General features: G+C 37.4%; 2 protein-coding genes across 5 annotated transcripts; both read left to right on the forward strand.

Moving 5' to 3' along the window:
* Positions 1–1,970: 1,970 nt before the first annotated feature.
* On the forward strand, positions 1,971–17,965 carry gyg1b (glycogenin 1b). Of its 3 annotated transcripts, XM_028435128.1 has the most exons (8): positions 1,971–2,124; positions 3,945–4,080; positions 4,191–4,365; positions 4,443–4,605; positions 11,245–11,371; positions 14,719–14,935; positions 16,940–16,978; positions 17,199–17,960. In XM_028435128.1, exons 1-8 carry the CDS (start codon positions 2,118–2,120, stop codon positions 17,343–17,345), a joined length of 1,011 nt encoding a protein of 336 aa, XP_028290929.1. In that variant the 5' UTR covers positions 1,971–2,117; the 3' UTR covers positions 17,346–17,960. The 3 variants fall into 3 exon arrangements, with proteins under 3 accessions (XP_028290929.1, XP_028290930.1, XP_028290931.1); XM_028435129.1 differs by lacking the exon at positions 16,940–16,978 and having other exon boundaries at positions 17,199–17,964; XM_028435130.1 differs by lacking the exon at positions 1,971–2,124 and having other exon boundaries at positions 3,987–4,126; positions 17,199–17,965.
* Positions 17,966–19,170: 1,205 nt separating this feature from the next.
* Positions 19,171–26,342, forward strand: bdh1 (3-hydroxybutyrate dehydrogenase, type 1). Of its 2 annotated transcripts, none has more exons than XM_028435126.1 (5): positions 19,171–19,406; positions 19,627–19,737; positions 22,213–22,354; positions 22,424–22,576; positions 24,512–26,342. In XM_028435126.1, exons 1-5 carry the CDS (start codon positions 19,194–19,196, stop codon positions 24,976–24,978), a joined length of 1,086 nt encoding a protein of 361 aa, XP_028290927.1. In that variant the 5' UTR covers positions 19,171–19,193; the 3' UTR covers positions 24,979–26,342. The 2 variants fall into 2 exon arrangements, with proteins under 2 accessions (XP_028290927.1, XP_028290928.1); XM_028435127.1 differs by having other exon boundaries at positions 19,337–19,450.
* Positions 26,343–27,030: the final 688 nt, after the last annotated feature.

Here is a 27,030-nt window from a genome sequence, read left to right on the forward strand (position 1 = left end):
CAAAGGAGACTGTATTTTCTTACTATTGAAGTAATCACAATTTTTTAATAAATTCCACCCATTTAAAAAAAAAAATGTAGATTCAGCCTTGGGGAACCAATGTTTTGAACCAAAGTGACACAGTACACATGATTTCACAAAAATGCAACATGAGACAAAAAAGATTGGGAACCACTGCCCTTAAGGGATACAAAACACACATTTCATAGACGGCTCAACTGAAAAATTGGTATATTTGTAAACTTTACGAATAGGAATGATGGGTAATTTAAGTAGTTCGACATCAAAATCCGCCGACCGAGTCTTAGGAATAATGTCATAACGTCCACGGAACTTGATGACATGTAACTAGGCGCTAAGATATCAGATCAAAATGCTATCTCTCCATAGACTCTCTATGGGAGTGGAAATACAAAGAATAATCCTGACGTGACATCACCATAGAACGTAAACGCTCTAAATTGGCGATGCCCACATATTCTTATCTATAACCTGTATTCATACATGTAGTGGCATTGAGACAACTTGTTGTTTTCATTGGAAACCTCTCTTAGACGAATATACTATTATTTTAAAACATATAACAGAAGCGTTAAACACGTGTTAAATGCAACATTGGGCATAAAAAGGAATAATGTGTGTGCTATTTGAATGCTAAAAGTTCATATGACTCTAAAGATTATCTAAAGTGCATTCATGTAAAGGGTTAAATATCGCTTTTATGTAAAACTGGACTCAAATATTAAGATTGCATGATTTACAGCTAAACAACTGGATCAATATTTTTGACAAGGTACCTAATTTATTTGTGAAGTTTGGGCAATTCTGAAATTAAGAATATCCATAGATTATCTTGTCATAAAAAAAAATTAAAATAAATGAAAGTGCTAACATAGATTGCCTTTTTTTCATTTTTCTTAATCTTTTAGGCCCGTTTTCTTTTTTCAATTCATTTTAAAACATGAGAACAGGAATATTGTTTAACCTCCACACAGTAGAGTTTTGGTAAACAGTCTTTTACAAAGCTTATCAGTCTGAATAACTGGAAAACCTTCCAAAGAGCAGAGGTTTAGCTTCAAGGGCCACATCGCAAGATACCTATAGAAACAGTATGTATCCACACTAAAGTCAGTATATAGAGCGTTTTTCACAGTATCATCCCGTCTAAAGAGAACATGGAAGAATAGTCACAAAGAACATGGGAAACAAGAACAGGAGAACTGTATATGCTTGTCCATGTATAGGCCTATGCAATAGTCTTTTATTGCTTACTATTATCACTTATTTATATGATTTTATCTTTACTGACTTTTGTAAGAATTGTGCATAATTGAAAAATTGCATCAGCTCAGATGTTTGTTTTTTTTTCTTATTATTATTGCATTTTAAATAAAATTAGAACAATATTTACATTTGACAAAATTGCGTTAATTTAATTTGAAAAAGAATGATAATCTAAAAATCTGCAATTACTACTATTGTTTTCATAATCACTAGACACTTTAAGTGAACCCATTTAAACTCCAGGCAACTCTACATGGGTTCCCGACCCCAAGGTTGAAAAACACTGTACTGGTAGTAGTTTTTTTTTTTTGTTTGTTTGTTTGTTTGTTTTTTTGCTGACAATGCCGTCATAATTCCGCCAGATGGCGACATTTTACATCATGTTAAAAGGAGAACATCTTGTCCCTGAACTGAGAGCAAAAAGGGCATCACACGATCCATCGCATTTACTATTGTCATCACCACCAGTGAAGAACAGCAAAGCTTTGGTCTTTATAAATGTCAAGGCTGCGCACTGATAATGGCCTGCGTGCACGCGCATGTCAAGGCTCTGGGACCCGCTAATAGGCCTCCTGTGTTTTATATAAGACGTATTAAAGGCTTCTAATGCTCAATGTATTTGAAGTTTATAATTGTATTTGTGGATACAGTTGGAATTTCTAACAGCTCGTGCAGACAGCGGGTGGGTGGGTGTGTAGCTGGTCACGTGACGTGGTCCGTGGCTGCTGTCAGTGGTATAAATCCTCGTCAGCGCGTGTCCTCGGTCCTTTTCTCCACGCCAACACTCCCCTAAAAGTCCGGGCTACCTCGTAGCTTCGACTTTCTCCTCCGTCATGGCTGGTATGTATCATTTAAAACTACTTTTTTACTTTAAAAAGAGTCGAAATTTGACGACTGTCATTTTCTTTACTCCACCGCAGCAAACTTTTTATTTATTTATTTTTGGGGGGTCATTAACCCTTCGGGCGAGCGCGTGGCTTTTATTTTGAAAGTTCATTGAGGGCTTAGATTAGAAATAGAATATTTTGTTTGTTTAAGGTTTGTTATGTAAGTGGCAAACAGTGGCTCCAAATCACACAATGTTCAGTTTGTGTTGGATTTCAACAGGGTTATTATGACCGTGGATGGCAGACATGATTCAGAACTGTTATTAATTGTTATGTAACTGTCAATAGATACAATTGCATGTTTTTTTTTTTTTTAAATGTAGTGTTTTTTATTTATTTATTTAATTTCGCAAAATGTAACCATTTCATGACATTGGAGCTTGTTTAGAAAACTCCCATAAAGTCTAATATCACTAAAAAAAAACTTTCCAATCTAAACCATTAAACCCCTTCAGGTTGGATTGGTTTCCTTCTCTGTGCACCAGTCATGTAAAGTTATGCACAAAATGTACAGCCCTGTTTCTACCAATTGAAGAAGGGGCGTGAGAGGGAGGAGGTGTGGTACTGCTGCTGACTGGGAGGACGTTTCTTGGCGAGCTCCAGTAATGGCCCCCATTGTTCATTCCCAAATAGCATTTAGTTATAGAAAATCAAAATCAAGTACAGACTGTGCAAACCCAATGTTCCAATGTTGGCCAGGTCTTGGTCGTTATGTTGTTAAAGTTGGTAGTGTTTTTGTTTTTTGCTTTGCAGTCTGCAGATGTGAACTATATTTCAAAGTATACAAGGAAAAAGAAGAAATAATATAGATAGAAAAAAGAGTTGGCCAGGCATCGTTATTGTTTTTATTTCTCAATTAAAAGATTGGATCAACTCTATTTATTATTTATATAACATACTTAACTATAAATAAATTGTATAAAACAGTGTTTCTCAAATGGGGGTACGTGTACGTGATGGCACTTCATGGGGTACTTGAGAAAGAGAGAGAGTGGAAAATTAACAAATAAAGTGTCAGTTTTGGTCCCACGCCAGGCGTGATATGACCTGAAATGATAAAAACTATAGAAATAAATCTATTCAGGAGCCACTAAATCAGTGTTTTTCAACCTTGAGGCCAGGACCCAATGTGGGGTCGCCTGAAATTTCTGATAAATTGAAAAAGATTTTTGAATTATTATTATTTTAAAAAAATAAATAAAATAAAACAAGACTATAGGTTCTATGCTCTATGGTTGTTTTTAAATAGTTTTCAAAGCAAAATGTTGCAGTCGGACAAAGGGGATACATGGATTCAGAAATAAGAGAAAGGAGGTACTTGAGCCAAAAAAGTTTGAGAACCACTGGTAAAAATAACGCCTTTGTAATTCAGGCCAAAATTCGTTCCGTTAAATGGTTCAAACCAAACCTGAAACTCCCATCCATCATAAAAAACATTTATTAAAAGGCTAATGACTGAGTTCCAGCTCCACATGGGGTTCATAGAGTGCTACTGCCATGATGACTTCATGCCCACTCACAGGCGAGTCATTGTGCTAAAACATGACTTGGCAGGTAACTGATATATTTTCCCCCCCTCCGGTTGTCAAAGGCGGTTTACAGAGACGTCACCGCACTGTAAATACAATACACTTTAAAGATGTGCATCCTCTACAGTAAAGTGAAGTCTTACTTTCAGTTGCAGTTTGTTAAAGTCTTAAATTGTGCTCAGAAAGTTGCTGTAATTCTGTCCGACATCATTTCTTCCATTTGTGTTTGTTTCCATCTCTCTAGATCAGGCCTTTGTTACGTTGGCTACCAATGACAACTACGCTCGTGGCGCCATGGTTCTGGGCAAGTCCCTGCGGAACCACAACACATCCAAAAAGCTGGTGGTGCTCATCGGTCCACAAGTGTCAGACCCATGCCAGTACGAAACGCGAGCTGCTACCAGTGATGCAACATGACTGACCCATGTCAGAGCTTAATTTGGAGCCTCTGGTTGATGTGAGCTCATTTGTTATTGTTGTGATTCTTTAGGTGTGTGCTGAAACGGATCTACGATGAGGTGCGGGTGGTGGATGTGTTGGACAGCGGCGACGCGGCGCACTTAGCCATGATGAAAAGGCCTGATTTGGGCGTCACTTTCACCAAACTCCACTGCTGGACCCTCACGCATTACTCCAAATGTGTTTTCATGGACGCAGACACTCTGGTACGTGTGTTTTCCTGCTCTGTGGAAGCTTGACGCACATTACTCTCCATGACTTTGTTTTTTGTCCGAATTTGTAGGTGCTTTCAAATATAGACGAGCTGTTTGACAGAGAGGAACTGTCGGCTGCTCCGGACCCTGGTTGGCCCGACTGCTTTAACTCAGGCGTGTTTGTTTATCGTCCCTCGATTGAAACTTATGGCAAACTGCTTGAGTTTTGTACAGAACACGGTAGCTTTGATGGTAAGAGAGCACGTTTCCTCCTTTTTTCTTGACTTCCTTTAACCAACATAATAGGCCTTTTCAAAATATTTTGTCTTTCTCAATATGTCAATGAAATCCAATGTTTTTCAAATGTTATAGAAACTCTAACAATCCCAGAAATTAGATTGTTTCATAACGTTATGCACTAAATCAGGGGTTCTCAACTGGTCTCGCACTGGGACCCACATTTAGCCGCAGTCATTTAATCACAACCCATTAGAATTCAGCCAAACAAATTTAGTTGTTCAAAAATAGCTGTTGAAAAAACACATATCTTTTTTAAAACATAAATCTATATATTCAACATGCATTTCACAGCATGCTTTCTCAAAATTCTAAATAAGACAAGTCCACCATGAGAGACAGTATTTGTTGATTTTTGACCAACTGTCCGCAACCCACCCAGTACAGGTCCGCGACCCACCAGTTGAGAATCGCTGCACTAAATATCACTTGGAGGACATTGACCAAATTGGCCGAATCAGACAAGCATGTTTGGGAACATTATAGCCAGATTGTACAAAAGTAGGAAAGAAAAGAATAGATTTAGGTTTGATAGGACATTGGTAAAGAATGAGAATTTTTAAACCGAACTACCAATCAATAATCACACAGTATATTTGATACATTTGTTGATTACAGATAGTTTAATGTCTTACAAGATGAAATATTATTTCCAAAGAGCTTTTATTCCTTCCATCTGACACAAAGTGGGTAATGAGTGTGTTTGGGATTCATGTTTAATGTGTTTGAGTAGTAGGGTTAGTGGCGCATCCAGTTCATTTCCATCTCGTTATTCATAAGTTGACGGTTCAATTTTTGTTGGGGCTGTTTTTCATCTGGTTTTCTCCAATTTTTTTTGTCATTCTGTCATGTTTTGGTGATAAAAATCACAAAGAAAAAAAAATAATAATCGGAAAATAAGCTTGACCAATGAAAGTATTTTAAAAACCCAAAGTGACCAAAGCAGGCGTCTGATACGACTAGAGAGGTACCGACACACAACGATCAAACACTCTGCGATAAGACACACCTATAGGTCATGACGGAGCCCGATTAGGAGATAAGACAAACCTCGGGGAATCCGATTATCTTACAAATTTTCCCAAATTATGTTTCAGGATTTACCCATCTCCGCTTGAGCATCTTTCCCTGTTTAGATGTCTTTACTTGCTATTAAACTTCCCGAAATCATACCAGACATGTTAAATCGGTCTAATAGACTAAACTGCTGTTGCATTTTATGTTTCAAATGATTTTGAAAAAAGGTTACGCTGAAATCAATTACGTCACAAACACAGCGTTAGCACAAAGACTTAGCCGCAAAGCTAGACCCTCACTCACCTGTGTAATGGGGAAAAATACCATGAAAATGCATGAGATGGTCCCAAAACACTATTTGTAAAACAAATAATTAATGCCAACTAGCAGTAATTAAAACCCAGAGCATCTGTGTGATTGTAGATGCTTCTGCTGTGACGTATCTATCTATCACAGAATAAACCATAACACGGAACAAGAATTTTTAAACGGGATTATCGGCAGAAATGGAAATATTTGTCACATTTTATAGACATTCAACCACCCTTCTCTTGTGAAAAACAAGTGCAACATTGTCCCAAAAAGCGCATGTGAAGCATGTTAGGGCCTTTTTTTTTTTTTAAATAAACAAGTCAGATTGCCTTTTCTGTGTCGAATTGACTTTACGTTTCAGAACGTGAAATCTGTTTATTTTGTCCTGCACACCCGAGTGGAAAACAGCAGGTAGCCTCATCACTCTCACAGCACACAGATGCTGACAAGACAGGGTGCAAAGACACCGACAGGAATCCATTACCAACAGAAAAAGACAAGACTAAGAAACGAAACATGCTGCCAGCTGAAAAACAGCTCCAACAGAACTTAACCCAACAACATATGATCAACATAACTCCATATGCCACTATCCAGAATATTTAAAAATAAATCCCAAACACGCCCATCCCTCATATCAAGTCACAATCATGTGTTCATATGCTCTGTAACATAGCGTTCTCTGTAACGTGATGGTAAATGAAGCATGTTTATCTAAGTGAGGAGTCGGACTTCTTCAAACCCAATGCTGGGACACAAGGCCTTCCAGTTAGAGACTTTCAGGCTCTGCTGAGTTATTCTCAGGGGCTCCTCAGGGTGGGGTGACGGGTAAATTTGAGAGGCCCTGTTTTGGCCTGAGCACTGTTTGACATTCACCATATCATCTCTGTCAACTGTAACTGAATTGTGGTCACATATTTGGCTCTGTGTCAGGTTCAGTGAAAAGCTCTTCTGAGAGGAGTGGCTCCTGTTGGTCATATATAACATGTTTACCACTTTAACCTATACCAAAGGGGCAAAACAAGGTTTTTAAACATGATAGAAACAGACACCCAAGGACTTGACTTGAGCTTAGACAGGAGATTCATTCTTGGTAGCAAATATATACATGTGTGTATATATATATATATATATATATATATATATATATGGCATAGGGTGAGAGCTCTGTAACACTGCTGCCAGTAGCTTTACTCTTTTTCACAGGTTTAAATTTAGATTTTTAGTTGTGAATCTTTCAGATACAGAAACACAAATTCCTCATCTCATCCGATACTTATTTTATAATACTTGTCTTTTATTTTACTTGAGATCTTTTTTTATTTTATTTTCACTGCTATCATAATAAACTCCTGATGCTGCTTCTATCGAGTAACTATATCAATAGATGTAACATTGCCTTTGCATTGTATTTGTCAAACTCATGGCCCAGCGGCCAAATCCATTTCGGCCCGCTGGAGAAAGTAATAATTACAGAGAAAACATGAATCATTGTGTAAATTAGACTCAACCATATTTGCAGGGACTTGTATCACATTGTTGTAGTCATTTTAATATTAAATCGTTGAAAAAAAACTAAAAATTCTTACTAAAGCCTCCAATTTTCCTCAAAATATGACATATTTCCCTTAAAGCCACACCGTGGACTTTGTAACCTAAAGAGTTGACACATATGAGTTATTTTAAATGATTCCTCAGGCTAATATACTGCGCTCGACAGTATCAATGCTCCGAGCGGAGCTGCCCTCTTTAAATACCGCCCATGTAAGTTTGGAGAAGACGGACCATCATTGGCCAGGTCATGTGACCTGGAGAATGAATCACTTTATGACAGTCACGTGATCACAGGCTCTGATATACTCATGGAGCTCAGCTAAGGCTTTTGCTACTATTTTTCCACCTGATTGACTCCTGGTCATGGCCGAAGCAAGCAAAAAGTTTAAAACTGCTTCTGAGGTCGCGTTTGACCTAGACGCTCAAATCACGCAAGTCACGCCGCTTGAGGGGGGATAACTTGATTTGAATGTAACCTAATCGCTTCAGTCACTTCAGTCGCGTTCGGTGTGAACGCACCATCAGGAATTTCGCACAAGCAACAGATTCCTACTTACATAAAACTAACTTGACTTTTCTTTAATAATGAGTGATCTCTCTTCAACCAACAGGTCAACTATTGTCTGCATACACAATCAAAAGACAAGGAAGGCTGGCCCGACTGACTGTTTGTTGATTTTTGTGACAGTGCTGCGGCGCTCGTGGCCACAAAGTGTCCAAAAGTTACATTTCTAGCACCTCTATTGGCCAAAAGTTACACAGGGTTAAAAAGAAATTGGTACAAAATCAAGGAAATTTAAAGTTAAAATCCTGTTGAGGCCGATATCTATCACTTATTGCATAGATATGGTTGTTTCTTACATATTTAGTATTTTATGTAAATGTAGAAGTCAAAACTAGGGCACAATAATGTTGAAATTACTTGTTTTGTGGCCCACTTGAGATCAAACTGCTCCGTATTTGGCCCGTGAACTAAAATGACTTCGACATCCCTGCTCTACATACTTAGATACAGTAAATACTACTACTTGTAATAAGGTATTCTAACCTCTGCTGCTTCTCATCCAATTAGCTTTAGCAAAGGGCTCACCTAATCTGTTGAAGAATCCGAGATGGTTGAAGAAAATGTGAACATCGAGAAAAATTCCTTTGTTCTCCTCAAATGACCTCGAAACTTTCACTACACAAAGAAAGAAAACAGGATGTAGTTTATGGGTCAACGTAGCGGTACTACTGTTTGTTCTCGTTTTTGACATTGATTCTTTGGAACGTTGAAAGACACGCTTTTATTCTCATGTGAAAGAGATTCCTCATGGTGGAGTCTGGGGGGAATAAACCAATTAGTTAGCTTAAATGAGCCAAAGCTTTTAAGTGCCAACTCATTGTGGTTACAATGGTATTTTTGGGCATGAAATGTACACGTCACAAGCTCACACAAAACATAGTATACCATTCATTAGTCTAATAGTCTCATAGTCCATGATTAGTTACAAGTTCTTCAGCCTTTACTGTTGTTTCATTTCCTTTTTCTCAAGCCGACGATTCAACGTGATGCTTAGGCTAGCCTCTGTGCGTCTGATGGTAGTCTAGTCTAGTGCGGAACCAGTCTTATTTATAGCCATGGATGATCCTTTCATGTGCACTGGAGCATGTGTTGAAGTTACTTTGACCTTTTGGCATTTCACTTCCACTCTCTTACGTGGAAAAGCCTGACCTGTGTCTTCAGCTCTGTATACAGTGCAGCTCTTTGGAGAAAAAAACAAGAAAACAAGTGGTTGAACCCAGTGGCCCCCAGTGTCATATGATGCCAAAACAAACTGGCAGGGTTTAAATGTACATTCTTGAGGACCTCTGCTCATTCCCGCAAAATGAATACACTCAGTTCAATATTGTGTTTCAGTATTCCTCGGGAGGAGAGGTTACGAGCCCAAACAAACATCAGCTCTGTATGCTATTGTGTACTGCAGTGTTCTGCTGTTTTGCAGATGGTTCAGTCCAGAGTTGATCATGTGTTATGTTGTAACTCTCGATTGCTAAACTTGTGCCAGTTTGGTGACTTGTTACATTACCAGCGAGTAGGAACCATGATGTTGCATATCAAAAGTTCCCCTTGATTTTAATCTTTTGTTTTGTGGATCTGAGAACAAAAGATGTAACATACAATATGTATTTCAGGTTGTGTTTCTGTATTTCAGCTTTAACTAACTAGCCATAAAAGCCCATCTCTGCAGCCCCATCCACAGCTTTGAGATTATGAAAGTCAGCTTCATGAAATGAGCACCTCAGTTTTAAATGAGCCAAAGTCACCATGAATTAAGGGCCTTCAGTTAGACCCGACAGGCCTCGCGCAACTTGAGTGCAGTTGAGAAATGAGCAAATGTTCCTTTACAACACTAGTGCAAGAAAAGAGCAACGTATGCACACACTTGTGTTTGCTTATCTTATTTTAGATTGGGTGTTAGGTAAATACAGCAGGGATTTGTTTGACCACTTTTAAAGCATGCATTGATTTCTTCTTTTTAAAAAAAAAAAAAAACTTGACAAGTCTTTCCAAACCACAGCAATGTCTAACGTAAACTGTTTTATTGCACTTTAAAGAAGTGAAATAAGGCCACAGTAGATGTACTGTATGCAACCTAGCACTAAAATCTAATTTATTAAAAAGAAAACAGTGATTTCAATCATACAATGGTACATGTGTCACGATTAAAGATGTATAGCACTATCAGTAACAAACCGTAAGCACATGCTGAAATACTGACAATAAGACTGGCCTGGATGTGTATAAAGTTAAGAGAAACCATTACCTTTTCTTAAAGTATGTCCTAAAGAGTGATTGTCCATGTTCTAGGGTTACGAGTAGGTTTATACGTGGATTAAATCATAAAGTATTGTTCATTACCAAAGAGTGAAGAAGTCTTCTTACAGGCTTCATACTAAAACTCATCATGTGTTGTTTTAGCTGAATGTGAACTCCAAAGTATTACATGTTATTGCACCTATGTCTAGCGATATACTGTATCATTGTCAGATGTAAATAACCGCAGTGATGTCTAAGTGTTACAAAGGTTTGATATATTTCCATCACTGAACAGTTGGCTATCATATGACAGGAATGTTCTATACATTGTGCCGTAACCTTTTGTCTCCTCATTGCTCGGAGCCTATTGTTCACCGACCACACAACTTTGCACAGGACTTTCAAATCAAATGTCTTAGTTCAATGTATTGTACACACACGTATGTAGGAATAAGTTAAAAAAAAAAAGCTTTTCCTGTATTCTGACTTTAGCTAATGGTAGCTATATGATGCTACAGCTCTTCTCTGGACGAAGTGGATATACTGTAACAATAATAGAAGCTGAAATATTACAAGCATTAAGAAAGATTGGTTTAAACTAACCTCATTAGCCTTATAAGCATTTGCCATATTGTTCTTGTATCTTTGAAAATATTTCCATTCCATAATGTATTTTCTGTTTTTCTTGATATTTGAATGAAAAATGATAAATTAAGGGTAAAAAATTAAATCAACAAAAATCATTAAAATTTCAATATTTGGAATTCAGGGTTGTGAATATGCAAAATATAGTTTTTAAGTATGTAGAATACAAATTAACTTGTCAGTGTTCAGTGTAGATACCCAGTGTTCAGCTTTCCGTAGGTTTACAGGCTTTTGATTGTAATGCTATTGGTGTTTTTCTCCTGCAGGAGGGGACCAGGGAGTATTAAACGGCTACTTCAGCGACTGGGCAACAGCTGATATCGCTAAACACCTCCCCTTCATTTACAACCTCAGCAGCATAGCTATCTACACATACCTTCCAGCCTTCAAACAGTAAGTCATTCACCAAGTCACTGCAGTGACGCTTTCTCAATGCTTACACACTTAGGAAACTACTGCAGTCTCTCCAAGAGACTGAAATCAGGTGTTAAAATTAAAGCCAAAGTGTAAGTTGACTCCTAATCACATGAACGTTTCGCCACAATTCGGAATGACATCAGGTTTCGAGAGCGATGAGCAGTGAGATTCCCACAGCTGAGCTTGAGCGTGCTCCAGCAGGGCTTCAGCCTTAGCTTGGATATCCACCCTCAGCCTCCAACAGCTGATGTGAGCCTTAAAATAGAGCAACTTTATTTAGAGCTCTTTTATGTTTCCCTCAAGCATTGCTCTTTGTGCAGTGTCTTAAGCCCACTCCCCTCCCATCCTCGCTGCATGTTTGCCTCAACACATCGCCCCTCATAGAAACAGGCTCATTAACACGCACTCAGAGTTTTTGGTATACACGGTGTCCACAGCAGACTGACGGGTATGATTAGCACCTCTGTCTTGTTTGTGGTTACCAACAGCAGTGCCTCTGTCTAATTTCATGAGGCCCCCAAAGTAAACATACAAAATGACATGTATGAAAATACACAAAAGAAAAGCAAGAATACATTAAAAAAATACAAAGAATTACAACATTGCAGGAAAATACAGTAAAAGACAAGAAAAACACAGAAAATACTCCAAAAACACACAAAACTACTACAAAAATGAATAAAACAACTACAGTAATCCACAAAATTACTCCAAATAACAAAAAACAACAACAAAAATACACGAAATGACAAAGAAATATACAAAAGTACACAAAAAGACAAGAAAAACACAAAAATGACTCTGCAAACCCACAGTACTAACAAAAACGCAAAACGACAATAGAAATAAACAAAATGATTCCAAAAAATGCAAAATGACAATAGAAATACACAAACAATACTACAAAACATTCAAAATTACAACAAAATACACAATATGACTCAAAAAAAACATACATTTTACAGGAAAAATACACAAAAGAAAAACATAAATGCACAAAATGCAATCACAACAGGCAAGACAACAACAGACATACACAAATGTACTATAAAAACTCGTTCTTTCCTGTGTTAATGCTCACATTAGTCATTATTCTAAATGCTGACATGAATGTTGATAATGTGGCCCCCGCTGTGATAGAAGTTGCCTGTAGAGGCACATTCAGGTTTATTTATGCACACATGCAGTTTTGTATTACTTATCAGGCCTTTTATCTTCAAAACTACAATGTTTTTAAGAGGAAACACAATACAGAATGTACATGATTCCAAAGCAACTAGCAGCTGATGATTTAACTAGTAGCAATCGTCAACATTTAGTACCTGTAAGTAACCTCCTCCAAACGGTGTTGATTTACTGTCTTGTGCATTTGTCCCTAAAGTGTGGGCTGCAGCCCCCTGGTGGACCTTGACGGTACTACAGGTGGATTGGGAATGTGTGAAGTACCTAATTTAAAGAAGAACGTTAAAGTTACTGAAAATCATATTAGTGCTGTCAAAAGATTTTTTAAAAATGTGTGATTAATTAGTCATGCTCTGTAATTCATTAATGAATGTCTTTTAATCACTCCTAAAAAAAAAAATGCCCTCAACAGATGCAGGCGTAGCCATTTACATTCCTCTGCCTTTGAAACTAGTCCCAAGGGCTACGTATCATATTGATGCGTACTTTTGTCAATCTCCAAATAATAGAAAATGCAAGTGAAATAAAACGTCATATGTAGTGCTATAAGTTAGCACGTCATAAACGATAACAATACTTTGACACTGAACTTGTTTTCTCTCTCCTTCAGATAATAATATTTATCCAGTAAGTTTGTTCATTTGTCAGTCATGGCGTGCAGCATGTAGCAGTTATCACTGTCCGAGTGTCCGTGCTAGCTGCTACATGTTTAGCATTGAGGTGGTAGTTGGGGCTGCAAAGCTCCGGTGATAAGGCAAACTCTTTCTTGCACAATTTGTAGACAACTAGGCTTTAGTTTTTGATCCAGTGTTTTTAAAAACCAAAATTAACGCAAATGAAGCTGAGCAGCTCGGCAGTCTACCGTCTTGTATTGTAGTGTGTGCATCAGTATTATGGGTATACCGGGAACACTTGAAATAAGATTGGTTCCGTGCTGTTTGAAGTGCTACAAAAAAAGCGATTAATGGCGTTATTTTTTTTAAGCACGTTAATTTTTCCTGTAATTAATAATCACAATTAATGCGTTAAAGTGAAAGGCTTACATATATAAATGCTCATTTATATCAAAGGGTAATCCAATGCAATGACGCAGGCAGACAGTTTTTATATGATCCATATTTAAGTACACTACTGGTCAAAAGATTAAAAACGACACTCTTTTTCCCAGTTTTTCACTTTATTGTGTCATTGCTCTCTGAAATGAAAGCATAGAACAAATAAGAAATTTCAGTTGAAAAATAAATAATGGAATCCATGAACAATACTGTTCACATGACGCTCATGAAGGTCTGGTACCACAGTGTGTTCCAAGTTCCAACACTGGTTTTATGCAGACAGAGGGGGTTGTAAATAACACCAGTAAGAATTAGTAGCACCAGCTTTCAAGGCTGATCCAACCTTCATTGCTGCAGAACAGCTTTAAATTATTAACCCACTTCGTGTTCACTGAAAAAGGCCTTTTTGTATCATTCTGAAATTATTGGGGGTTTTTTTGGGGTTTTTTCACCTCTGGCTGTTCAGTACTTACCTTTGTACCTTTGTAAGCTATTCAATGGACTTGCAAGACTTGAATTGCAATACATAACTGGAAAAATTAGGGTGTTCTAAAACTTTTGACCTCTAGTGTATTTATCGCCTCCTTTGGCGATAAATATTTTCCCTGGCATTTATGTGTTTGTTGTCTGTTAGCAGGATTACATCAAAAGTACTGGATTTTGACCAAAATGTTACCAAAAATAGAAAGAAAAAAAATCTTATATCTCATCATTGGCAAAATTTTGAAAATTCACATCTTTGTCTCGGTTATGTCTTGTTGGTTCCTCAATTCCTCCGGATCAGATCCAGATAGCGCATTTCATTGCAATCTTTCAAAGGAAATGGGAGTGTCTACACATTTAGACCTACTGTATGGTTATTAATTGATAAAACTGTTATACATTTCTTCCTAGCCTTTAATGTGTAAATGATCATGGTGCCATGATCAGGATCATTGCTCCAGATAACTGCCAATATCTGGAAAAGAGGATATTTGGCCTGTGCATAGTCCAAACTCTGGTCATTCTGTTAAAAACACAGTGGGTAGAAGCATTGGTAAGCAATCCATTATCCCTCTCATTCTTTTTTTCTGTTGTATCTTCCAGATTTGGTGGTAATGCCAAAGTGGTGCATTTCCTGGGGAAGACCAAGCCATGGAGTTACACATTTGACCCCAAAGCCAAAAAGATTTCAGGGAGTGAGCAGGATGTTAGTTCCAACCCCACGTACTTACTGGAATGGTGGATGCTGTATTCTAGCAGCGTGGTGCCTATGCTGCACGAGCAGTACGGAGACCAGACTTTTCACTCTGGATGCGTCGAGGTAAACTATTCATTGATCAACTAGCAAAACATGCCCTTTTTTGATGTATCAGCCAAAAACTTCTTACATCTTCCATTCATCAATCATTCCCTCCTTATGAATATAAATGATGTGCTAGCTTATAACCAGGGGTGCAAGTGCAACCAAAGCGACCAATCCGCAAAAGATCAAGTATTGAAATGTGCATTTGTGCAAATAAGTTTTAGGGATGAATAGAAGTGAACAACAGGAGTCGGCTTCTGTTTGGGAGATGATTAGTTTTAGTTTTTCAGCCACACGTATAGAGCTACAGACATCGTCCAGTGCTCTGATCGCACATTCTACAGGAAAAGACGGAGAAAATGGATTGAAAGAAACACAAGTTATGCAGAGACTAAGTGGAAGAGGTGAGGGAAATGAGTGAAAGGAAACGGAATAAAGTCTGGACATATTTTAATATCATGTTGAGTTCCAGAGCAGAGAGTAGACTGAGTCCTCTAATAGAGCCTGTGTAATATAGAATATTTAGACTTTAGACTAGGCTTTACACCGATCTGATCGGCTCCATCGGATCAGCCGATATTTTGCATTTTATGCAATTAATGTGATCGGCTGTAATTCGTTATGTCTCATTTACACCGAAGAGTTGTTTGCTTTACGTGACATTACTGTATTTCACTCACATTTGTGCACAAAGGTGAAAACCTATGAGCAAACTGCAAAAATGTCTCTCGGTTGGAGCGGGGGGGCCAAAGCTATTGCTGCCTAAAAAAAACCAACCTAAATTCATATGATCGGAGATCGTTTTTTTAAAACTCACTGATTGGTGATCAGCCCAAAACTCCTGATCGTGTAAATCGTACTTTAGACTTCATTATACTACTATTATTGTCGCTGTCTGTTTGATGTTAAAGAGTAACTAAACCCATAACCACTTTTTTCTGCTGAATACATTTGTATTAAGTAGCTAGTAAGTTAGCATAGTATATATCGTTCTTTGGCGATTTTATAGTATAGACTGGGCGTGTCTTAACTGCTTAATTTCCCCCTAGTGGCAGGTCAGCAAAAACCAGAGGTTTAGTTACTCTTTAAAGATCTCATATCATGCTATTTTTCACCCATCTTTATTTGTTCTAAGAAACCCAAAAACATAGTATTTGAAGTTTATTTTCCCAAACTCACCTGTTTTCCAGAGTTTTAGCCTCTGAAAAGTGACTTTCTGAGCAAATCTACACAAACAGGCTGATTTGAGTCCTATTTATGAATATTCATGAGTGGGCATGTCTATAGACAGGACACTGACTTCCTCTCCCCGCACAGTGACGTACCCACCCACTCCGTAGCCGAGCTCATGCTGCTCTGTAAACACGAGACAGAGCGTGGGGGCGGTACATACATAGACTGTAGAAAATACATACATAGCACTGCGCGAAGGACGCTGAAATCCTCACCTTTGTGGGCGTGTCTGTTTACATGTCAATCACAGCAGAGAGCTTCCTGGAGGCGGGGCTTCTCCAGCTCAGTGCCGCGTCAAATTCGTCGTCGAAATGGGAACGTGTCATCAAATTGGAGTGTGTATGAAGCTCTAATAGCACTTTATGATGTCTAAAGCACAGAAAAGTAGATTTAGCCTAACATGGGCCCTTTAAGTATGCAAATAAAACCTTAGATGTATTAAATACCTTATGTAATTTATGTATTCTATTTTCTTTCAATAGTATATTTATTAACTATCAAAGGAGAATGTTTTAAAATAAACTTATTTTATCGACTATCAGTGGGAAAAAACAGCTGATACCGATTGTTTTTCAAAAATGCGCAATATTGGCAGATATAATCGGTCGTGCCGATTATAAGTTTATCTAAGTGAGCACTAAGCAACAACCTGAGGTGCTCCCCAGAGGTACAAACCAAAATAAAGTTATGTGCACCCCTGCTAATAACTCCAAAAACAATGTAAATAGTGTAAATATCATGTCCATAGTTCATGTAACATCCTCTCTGTCTTCCTACCATCCCATAAAGTTCCTGTGCAGTGAAATGATGACAATTGAGATTGAACAGGTATGAAGGAGATCAACTGGTTTGCATAGCATAGTCAGCCATGACCTGCATTGCTCCCAGTTTACTGCTCCCTCCTCTAATGTCCCAGCTTTCGTGTGTGATTGGCTGTGGCCATTAATTTGGATCGGCTACATATGCTTTTAGTTTTAAAGCCAACATCCATCAAACTCTCTGTGTTCCGTCGCTCATTTTGTGTTTGTGCTCTTCTGTGTGTGCACAGAGCGAAAGCACCTTGTCCCTCCCACACTCCCTGCCTCAGCCATCCTCACAAGAGCGGAAGCAGAAATGGGAGCAAGGTCAGGCCGACTACATGGGAATGGACTCGTTTGACAACATCAAGAGGAAGCTCGACACTTTTCTCAAATAAAAGAGAAGAGAACGTGATGCGAGGTCTAGTGCACGAGCAGAAACTGCCACCGCAGCCTGCACTATCCTTCCTACCTGACTTCTAGTCTACTGAGTCAAAATTCTCTTCACCAGCACTAACCCCTTGTACTCCAGAGAGTCAAACTAAAATAGTGAAATATAATAAAAAGCTTAAATGGTCTTTAGACTATAGTGAAATAAAAAAAAAAAAAAAAAAAAAAAAAGGTACTTCAGATTTTATCTTTCACATCAAACTGGATTTTTCTATCTGTGTAACTAATGACAGTCACTCTTGTGTACATTATTTTTTTTTACGACACAGTCAACTACAATCTCTGTGTGTGAACACAAACAGTTTTTGTGCAACACGGACGTTTAGCAAATGTTTACAGCACTTTTTAAAGCTTGGTCACATACTGTTTGAGTTTAAACACGCATTATGACTCGATCTTTAGTGTGTCAGTCAGTGTCCTGTGTTGTCTTTCTCCCTCTACTGCCTTCAGCTGACCAGTTTTTAACTTCCTGCATCTTTATTTTTGACCATCATGTTGATTGTAGTCAGAAAATGTTTTTTTTGGTTGTCGTTTTTTGGAAAACATTAAAAATATCACTTTAAGCTTGGAATTTGTATTTGTGGTTTTTCTTTAAGCAAAGGGTTTTTCTTACCCTTAGAATTTTTTGTCTTGAAAAATTCTGAAATATAATAATTAAATCATGCCAAAATCACAAACACACAAAACAAACTCAATGTGGTTTGCAAATGCAAAACATTCACAAACTTATGCATTTTGTTTTGCAAATAAGAAATGTACACATCAAACAAATATACCATGCTTAAAAAACAAATAAAGCATATTTTACCCATACAATTACCAGAAAAAACAATCCCTCAAGTACAAGAAAACTAGTCTACAATGAAAAACTGTCACATGACTTTTGGCACTTGTTTACTTTGCAAATCCACACAAAAATACCAGTAAACTTTCTACGAAATGTCCTTTTTTGTTGTTGAAAGGCATGTTTCTTTGTATGTCTAATAGGTACATTTCTTATCTGTGAAAACAAAACACATTTGTTTGCAAGCTGCACTGACTTTGTGAATTGTTGGGCGTGAGTAAACCATGCTTTGTGTGTTTGTGAGGTTTTGACATGATTTTAACTGCATACCATGTGTTCTTCCATTGACTAAATAGCTAGATTTAATACAAAACAAGAAACACATTCATGTTTTATAATCTGTCAACGCTGAAGCGGATAAAGGGACTCAAAACGGGTTTTGAAGCGACATAAACCAAACGGGTAAATACTCACATTAGTCCGTCCAATGACTTCCTCAATCGGTGACGCTGATTGGCTGGCCAAGTCGTCATTTTAGGGCAGCCAATGGGGACTCTTCCTATTAGAAGGTCGCAACACTTGATTGAGATAGTTCCCGCCTTGCACTTCCTGTTTTGCTTTCCGGTTTTTTATAGGGTTTTTTTTTTTTTTTTTTTTTTTTCTGATACACTTTCTTGTCTTGACAACAAAACCTGATGATTTTTGTTTAAAAAATATCACAATTTGTATTAATTCCATGGGTATTTCTGTCGTTAAGTGGTTGTGAAGGCAGTGGTTTTGCGTTTAGCTCTGTATTTCTTGGTCAATGACCTGCGGTACCATAACCGCTACTTTACGTTGTATTTATTACATGTTATTGTCTGTGAATGTATTGATAATAAAGATGTCCGCTTGTAAATGAATAGTTTTAAGTTAATTCCTGAGTGTTTTAATAAAGGATAATGACACAGGGGGCGTTCCGCTAACACACAGTAAAGGTAGAACAGTGACCAGTGACACACACTCTGCCAAGATGGCTCCACGCTCCGTGTTCAGGGTCGCTCTGCTGCTCTCATTCTCCGTCTCTCTGACCGTGGTGCTGGGCTTCGGTCTGCCTGCTCTTCTCAATGCCTCCATGAGGATGTTGGGTTTACCAGAGACCAGTGTGACCGAGTGCATAGTGCTGGTTTATGCGGTGCTCGTGTTGTATGTCGCCTCGCCGCGGCTTCCCAGAGGAACAGTGGAGGTAAAGTCTGTCCTATGGTAGAATCTACTGGAACTCAGTTTAATGTAAGCAGTTATTATTTAAAAATAATAATAAAACAAAACATATATATAAATATAATGGAGGTAATTTTTCCAATCTTATTATTTACTGTAGGAATAAAAGCATATAATATTTATTGATATATTATGGTAATTGTTGGTTTTAACCCACATTAACTGTGTGTTTGTCTCCTGTGCAGATAAATAACAAAGCAGTGTTGGTCACAGGCTGTGACTGTGGGTTTGGACATGAACTGGCCAAACATCTGCACAAGATGGGCTTCACAGTGTTTGCAGGATGTTATTTGAAGGTATGGAACACAGGAGACAAAATGTTCTAAAAGCTCTCCGACTCATTTTGTGAAGCCCCCAAAGCGAACAAATAAAATTACTATTCGATAATTTAAAAAAAAAAAAAAAAAAAACATTAGGGCTGTCCAGATTCAATATTGATATCGGATATCGAATTTTATCAGACTGCATCTAAAATCTCCGATATTTATATTATATTTATTCAATTGTAGAATACTGTAGATATTATGATGTCATACCTACTGTTGCTGACTATTGTTCTGTTTGAGTAACATCACGTGTAGTGATGTAACGATATGAAAATTTCACACAACGGTAATAGTAACAAAGGCTGGGCGATATATTGAGTTTTTAATAAATATCAATATATTTATTTAAGAGATATAGCATAGGGCTGTACCATAATATTTGATATAAATTCACGTAACATTAAAGGTTTCTTCTGTAGAGCAGCCAGTAAGCCCCCCCCCCCCCCCTCACTCACCTTTGCAGCCACAACATTAGAGACAGAGTCGAAGGAAGAGTTATTTAGTAAAAAAAATAAATAAATGCTTTGGCTTCAGAATGTGTCCGATAACGTTATAAACAGGACTCAAAACATGTCGTTACGTCACGCTGCACGTTTATTGTGAGCAGGAGAAGCTCAAACACTGCTTCTGTGTCACAGTAACATTAAACTCCATCCATGCTCTCAGTACAAATCAGGAAGAAACAGGTCAGACTCCACTCTGTTACCATGGTTTCCTTAAAGGGACAGTCCTCAGAAGGCCATCATTACAGCACGTGTGTTAGTAGTGGTAAATGTTATATGATTATACTTTGGATAATAGTACCTGATAAATTGACAACTGTCAGTAATAATAATAAATAAATAATAGATAGGTAATTGTAATAATAATGTACGGCACATTGGTCGGCTGAAGTTGTTGTTTAATTGTATCATTTATAAATGATGAAATTGTTCTAGACTTATGTTAATAAAAGTCCCTGTGTGACATTTGTTATGAGGCTTTACCTGACTTACCTGAAATAAGGAAAAATGGTTTCATTAAATGATTTTTAAAGGGTTTTTAAGATTTATTATAGGGGGTTTGCCCCTAAAAAAAGAAACTAACAGGTACGCTATGCTATAATAGTTAGGGGAAACCCCAATTACATCACAGAGAAAACATCAATATACATTGACTTTTGCCATTCTGGTTCCATTTTATGCATCAAAGCATCATCTCAAGGCAAGGGCAAAATATCGAGATATATATCGTGATATAGTTTGAATATATCGAGATATTGAAGAAAAAAGGCCATATCGCCCTAATACTGACCAAAATTATCACGGTTATCGGTATAATGTGGTATTTTTAAAATGTCTTCAAAATGTTGAAAAAAACACTGATAATTGAAATAATTTCACCAAGATTTATATTTAAATAGATTTGTTATATATTAAAGTCTTGACAATAACAACCTGAACAAAACACCGCAAAGTTAACATTAACTAAGTATATTAGAAAAAAAAAACTGTGCAACATTAAATACATTAAGTAAAAAAGTCTGATCCAAACTGTGCAACATTAACAATAGTCACAGTAAAAATGTATCCAAACTGCAACATTAACAACAATAACTGCAACAATGCAATAATGACCACAGTAAAAAAAAAAAAAAAAAAACCTGATCAAAAACGTGCAGTTTATACCATTACTATCTTTATTTTTTAATGAAATACAGCAAGAAAGTGTCAAACCTGAGAGACAGAGAGAGAGTTTTTTTTTTTTTTTTTTTTCTTAATGACAACAACATTGCACGTGACAAAAGAGAAACAAAAATGACTCAAAAAAACAGACAAGATGACTGAAAACACAGAGGCATTTGCAAAATGACATGCATACTGTAAATACACAGAATAACTAAAAAAAAAAAGATACAAAAACTCAGGCAGGGTTAAAAAAAAAATGACAAAAACACACAAAATGACTCGAATAACACACAAAAATACAGTGAATGACAACAGAGATCCACAAAAATAACCAAAAAAAAAGAGACAAGACAGAAACAATTCACACAAAAATCAAATTAAACTAAAACAAATATAAACAAAATGTTTCAAATTACAGAAAAATACCAGCAAATTCTACAAAATGACAACGAAAATACACAAAATGACAACGAAAATACACAAAATGACTTAAAACACACAAAAATACAGATGATTAAAAATGCACATAAATAACAGAAATATACATAATCACAACAAAAACACAAGATAACAGAAATTAAATAAAAGAACAACACAAATACACACAAAACCCTTTATTCTGTCCTGTATTAATGCTCATTATTCTAAATGCTGACATGAATGTGGATAATGTGGCCATAGTCAGATCACAGAATCACTATTTCTGTGATTAAAGATGAAGGAACTATATTATTTGTTGAAAGGATTCAAACCAGTCCAATCATTGTCTTTCTTTTAGGACAAAGGTGGAGAAGGAGCCAAAGACCTGGAGGACTTCCACTCAGAGCGGATGAAGGTGCTTCAGCTGGACGTGTGCAGTGATGACCAGGTGAACAAAGCTGTGGAACTGATCAGAAACCACCTGCAGGACTCCCAGAGAGGTGACCACCGTCCCAGTGAGAAACATTAGTGGTTCCAGTCTGAACAAAGCTGTTTGTCCCTGTGAACAGGTCTGTGGGCTGTGGTGAACAACGCAGGCGTGTCCACGTTTGGAGAGGTAGAGTTCACCTCTATGGACACCTACAGACAGGTGTCAGAGGTCAACCTGTGGGGAACCATCAGGGTGACCAAAGCAGTGCTGCCTTTGATACGCAGAGCGAAAGGTGAACCTGAGTTACACAGTTATTGTGTTTTTATGCTTTGAGGTGTACATTCACAATATATGGTGGACGTGCTACTCGGGAGCGTTGGAGGTCCCGCTGTGTGTCCCACACCTCCTGTGCGGCGCGTTGTGAAGCTTTCCGTGCGGCCGACACTGTAGTTGGGATTGTTGAACTTTTGGGGTGTATCGCGGCGCGTCAACCAATCAGGAGCGTTCCCCAACCGTGACGTATTCAGAGTAATGAAAAAAAAAAAAAAACACACTAACCGAAGGCGGAGACAGATGGACAGACTCTTCTCAACACAATGTTCCACCACTTCACAGTCACTGGGTGAATTATGAACGTACTGTAACTGATTGCCACAATATCATCCATTATATGAACACCCCCGGCAACAGAGAAGCCCCTCCCCTCGACGTGCATCCCGAGCGTCTTCGACGTTGGTGACAAGCGTCTGTATTCAATGAGTACAAGCCTCCAACTACGCGTATGAGGCAGGATTTTCACGCGTTTGGTGTGAACGCACCATAACAGTCAAGCCTTGTGTGGAAAAAAACTACGGTATCTCTATCTATATATCTATATCTATCTATCTATACTGAAAACACAGAGTTACTCAGATGTAACACGACGACCTTTGGTTCTGCCTTGTGAAGGATTAAAACATTGTTTACATTCCAGTGTGAAACTTAGTCAGTCAGTGGTTTGCCATTCATGCAAATGATTAAAACTAGGATAAAAAACCCAGGATCACACCTAAGTATTCAACAAATGTTAGATTTAGCATTTACTGTAAAGGAAATAAAAAATACAGAACTGCCATGCAAATTAAAACTCAACGTATTTATTGTGAAACTGACATTTTATCTATGGATTTGATGCCGAATCAATTCATTTTTTTCACTAAAAAGTCACAGAAACTTAAAAAAAATGTCAAGAAATAACCGACAACAACCAAGCGCTAAATATCCTCCTCGTCACATATTGTTCTGGATCAGTGATCCTGATCATGGTGTTAGGATTATTCACACTTTAGAAGCTTGGGAAAAATGTCTATCCCATTAATAACCCCCATTTTTTCAAAGTGTTGTGATAAATTGCGCAATCCAGATCCAATCCAGATAAAACTTGGTAGAGTAATTGAGGAACACCAACCCGACATAACAGAGTCAAATTTCATTAAGATTGGTCAAATTACTAACCACTAATATATGAATTTTGGAAATGTTAGCCATTGATGCGTGTTAAAATGATGTTGGTTTTATTCTAAGATACGTGTGTCAAACTCGAGGCCCGGGGACCAAATCCGGCCCTCTAAATCCCCAATTCGGGCCTGCAGGAGAAAGTAAAAAGACAGCAAAAACATGACTCATTGTGTAAATCACCAACTAATTCAGTTGTCGATAAATCTTAGTACCTCAAAATACACAAATTCAATAAAACTGCAAATTTTTTCGAGGGCTCAGTTTTCTCATGTCTGTATAATACAAGATGACAACAATGACGAAGTACTTAGTTTTTCCAAAATCCACCAATTTTCCTGAAATTATTCCTCTACGTAAATAAAAAATTGGCCACAAAATCAAGGAAATGTAATATCTGTCACTTATTGCTCAGACATTACATACTTTAAATATGTTGGCATGATAAAATAGCTTGTTTCACTTCAATGGAACCATCAAAGGAGATGAGAAGACGAGCAGATGACAGTGGAAACATGTTGGGAGATGAACATTTCCTGAAAAACCTTGTTTGAATAAACAAAACCTCAACTTTACATGTTTGTTTCACTTCCTGTAATCTGTGGCCCACTTTAAACTGGTGAGTATTTGGCCCTTTGAAGTAAAACGACTTTGACATCCCTGTTCTAAGACGTGTGTGAATCAGTTCAAAACATGCTGTTTTTAACCCCTCCCCCTCCCCGTGTGACTGCAGGTCGTGTGGTGAACCTAGCCAGCATGTACGGACGGATGGGGAACGTCATGCGTTCTCCGTACTGCGTGTCTAAATACGGCGTGGAGGCGTTTTCTGACTGTCTGCGTTATGAGATGAAGTCCTGGGGGGTCAAGGTGTCCGTAATCGAACCAGCAAACTTCATCGTGGCCACTGGGATCCTGACCCGGGACATCGTCGCCGCCACTGCTGAGAAGTTATGGAGCGAAGCGCCCGCCGGAGTCAAGGAGGATTATGGGAAAATCCACTTCGACCAACACATGGCTTTGATGCGTTCGTACTGCAGCAGCGGACTGAGGGGCGTGGCCCCCGTGATGGATGACATCACAGACGCACTCGTGTCCAAACGGCCGCACACGCGCTACAACCCTGGGGAGCTACACTGGTGGATCAGAGTGCAAGTGATGACACACCTGCCGGCCGCCATTTCTGACTTCCTCTACTTTTAGGAGATGATTCTAGATTCAGATTGAAGCACATTGATCAATGTCATAGTATCTGATCAACACATGGGGGGAGGGGTCTCTCTCTCTCTCTCTCTCTCTCTTTCTGCAGGCTTACATTTTCAGTTGACCATGTTCACCAACAATTACAGTGACTGCCATTTTTAAATATTTACAATTAAAATACAATTAAAGCTTTTTCTAAAATTCAATTACAATTATAATCTCAATTACTAAAGTTTAATTATAAATACTGCGCCTGAAATAAATTCAGTTATATTCGTTTTTTTGAGATAAATGTCTAAAAACGTTTTTATTATTAACTTCATCATAGCATTTATAATGTAAACTAATAGAAAATTATAGAACTACGCGAGTAGCTCATTTTTTTTAATTACATGACAGTAAATAAATATATATATAATTTACTTAACTTTGAGAGCTTCACACATTCTTGATTTCTCAAATGTATTTTCCAATGTTTACACAATTAAGCCTCAGAATCTCTTTCCAGGAACATCCAAAAATATGATCATAGTAGATTATTGAAATAAATTAAACTAATAACTTAATATTTCCCACAATTTTGCATGTAATTGAATTGTAATAGGTACTTTGAGTGGAATTTTCATGTCAATTACCAATTCAATTATCTTAACTCAATTAAAATTATATCAAAAAATTGTAATATTTTTTACTCTGTAAATGTAATTATCAGTTATACTATTTAAATGATAACTGATGATCATTAGCACTTGAAAACATTCACTGATTAAGCCTTAAAACATTATTGTATTTTGTTTTAAAAAAAAAAAAAAAAACATACAGCAAGAATAATGTATCTATACATATCATGTTCTATGATAAATAATCACTTTAATGTTTGGTTATGATTCCCTCACTGGAAGTAATGTTGAATCCCTTTTGTTTGCAGTTTTCTCTTTGAAAATGTATTAAAATGGGAAAAAATCTGCTGCTGTTAAATGAAGGAATAACAAACCTGGGTCTGATTCTACAATCCTAGAGTTGGACTTACTGTAGCTGAACTTATTGTTATGTAATAAGGGCACAAGCTCACTTTATCTCATACTCTACAACCAAACTTAATGCTAAATCAAGGGTTGCACGTTACTAAGCCTCATGGCACAAATTCATATAAAATCCTTTATTTTCCATTGCTAGTCATGTTTTCAGTGTTGATGTGAATACGTGATTTCATTTTTGAAATGTAATTTTTGTCTGGGTTTCAAAAGCATGATTTAAAATGTCAAACTCGAGGTCCGGGGGCCATTTCTGGCCGTTCGTAGCATCCAATCTGGTAAAAAAAAATACAAAAAAACCCAATAAAGAATCAATGTGTAAAATGTAAATGATCAACTCATTTGATTGTAGATATTGCATTACTTCAAAAATACACAAATTCAATTCAACTTTACAATATTTGCGAGGAGTTCACAATGTTTTTAATCACATGATGGCAGTCATTTTTAAAATCAAATTGTTGCAAGAACTCCCAATTTTTTTCCGAAATCCTGCTATTTTTCTTTAATTGTTCCACAAAGTTTCCCCAAAATAATTACAAATTAATCAAAAAATCAAGTAGATGTAGGTGACATGTCAGTACTTGCTTGGATATTGTCGGTGCCTTACATACTTTTAATATTTAAACGTGGAAGTACAAAATAGGGCATATTATTGATTAAAAAGAAACGTATCATCTGCGACCCAATTAAGATCAGACTTGTCCGTATTTGGCCCCTGAACTAAACTGAGTTTGACACTCGGCTCTGATTTAAATTAAAGTATTTAAAATGTGTCTTTATGATGAAGTAGCCATTTTAAAAATAGCCACTAGGTGGCAGACTGACATTATACTCAGATTTTGTGCTTTCACCAAACCTTCACATGACAGATAACGTCCTAATTCATGCAGCATTACAACTCAGTGATGCAGATATTTAGACTCTCTGGCCTTTGTTTAACCTCTTTGGTTAATATGATTATTATTATTTATGTCAAGTGATAGACCAAAACCTGGTTACAGTAATAGATCAAAAC

The sequence above is a fragment of the Gouania willdenowi genome, chromosome 20, assembly GCF_900634775.1.
Source record: "Gouania willdenowi chromosome 20, fGouWil2.1, whole genome shotgun sequence".
NCBI classification, from domain to species: Eukaryota; Metazoa; Chordata; class Actinopteri; order Blenniiformes; family Gobiesocidae; genus Gouania; species Gouania willdenowi.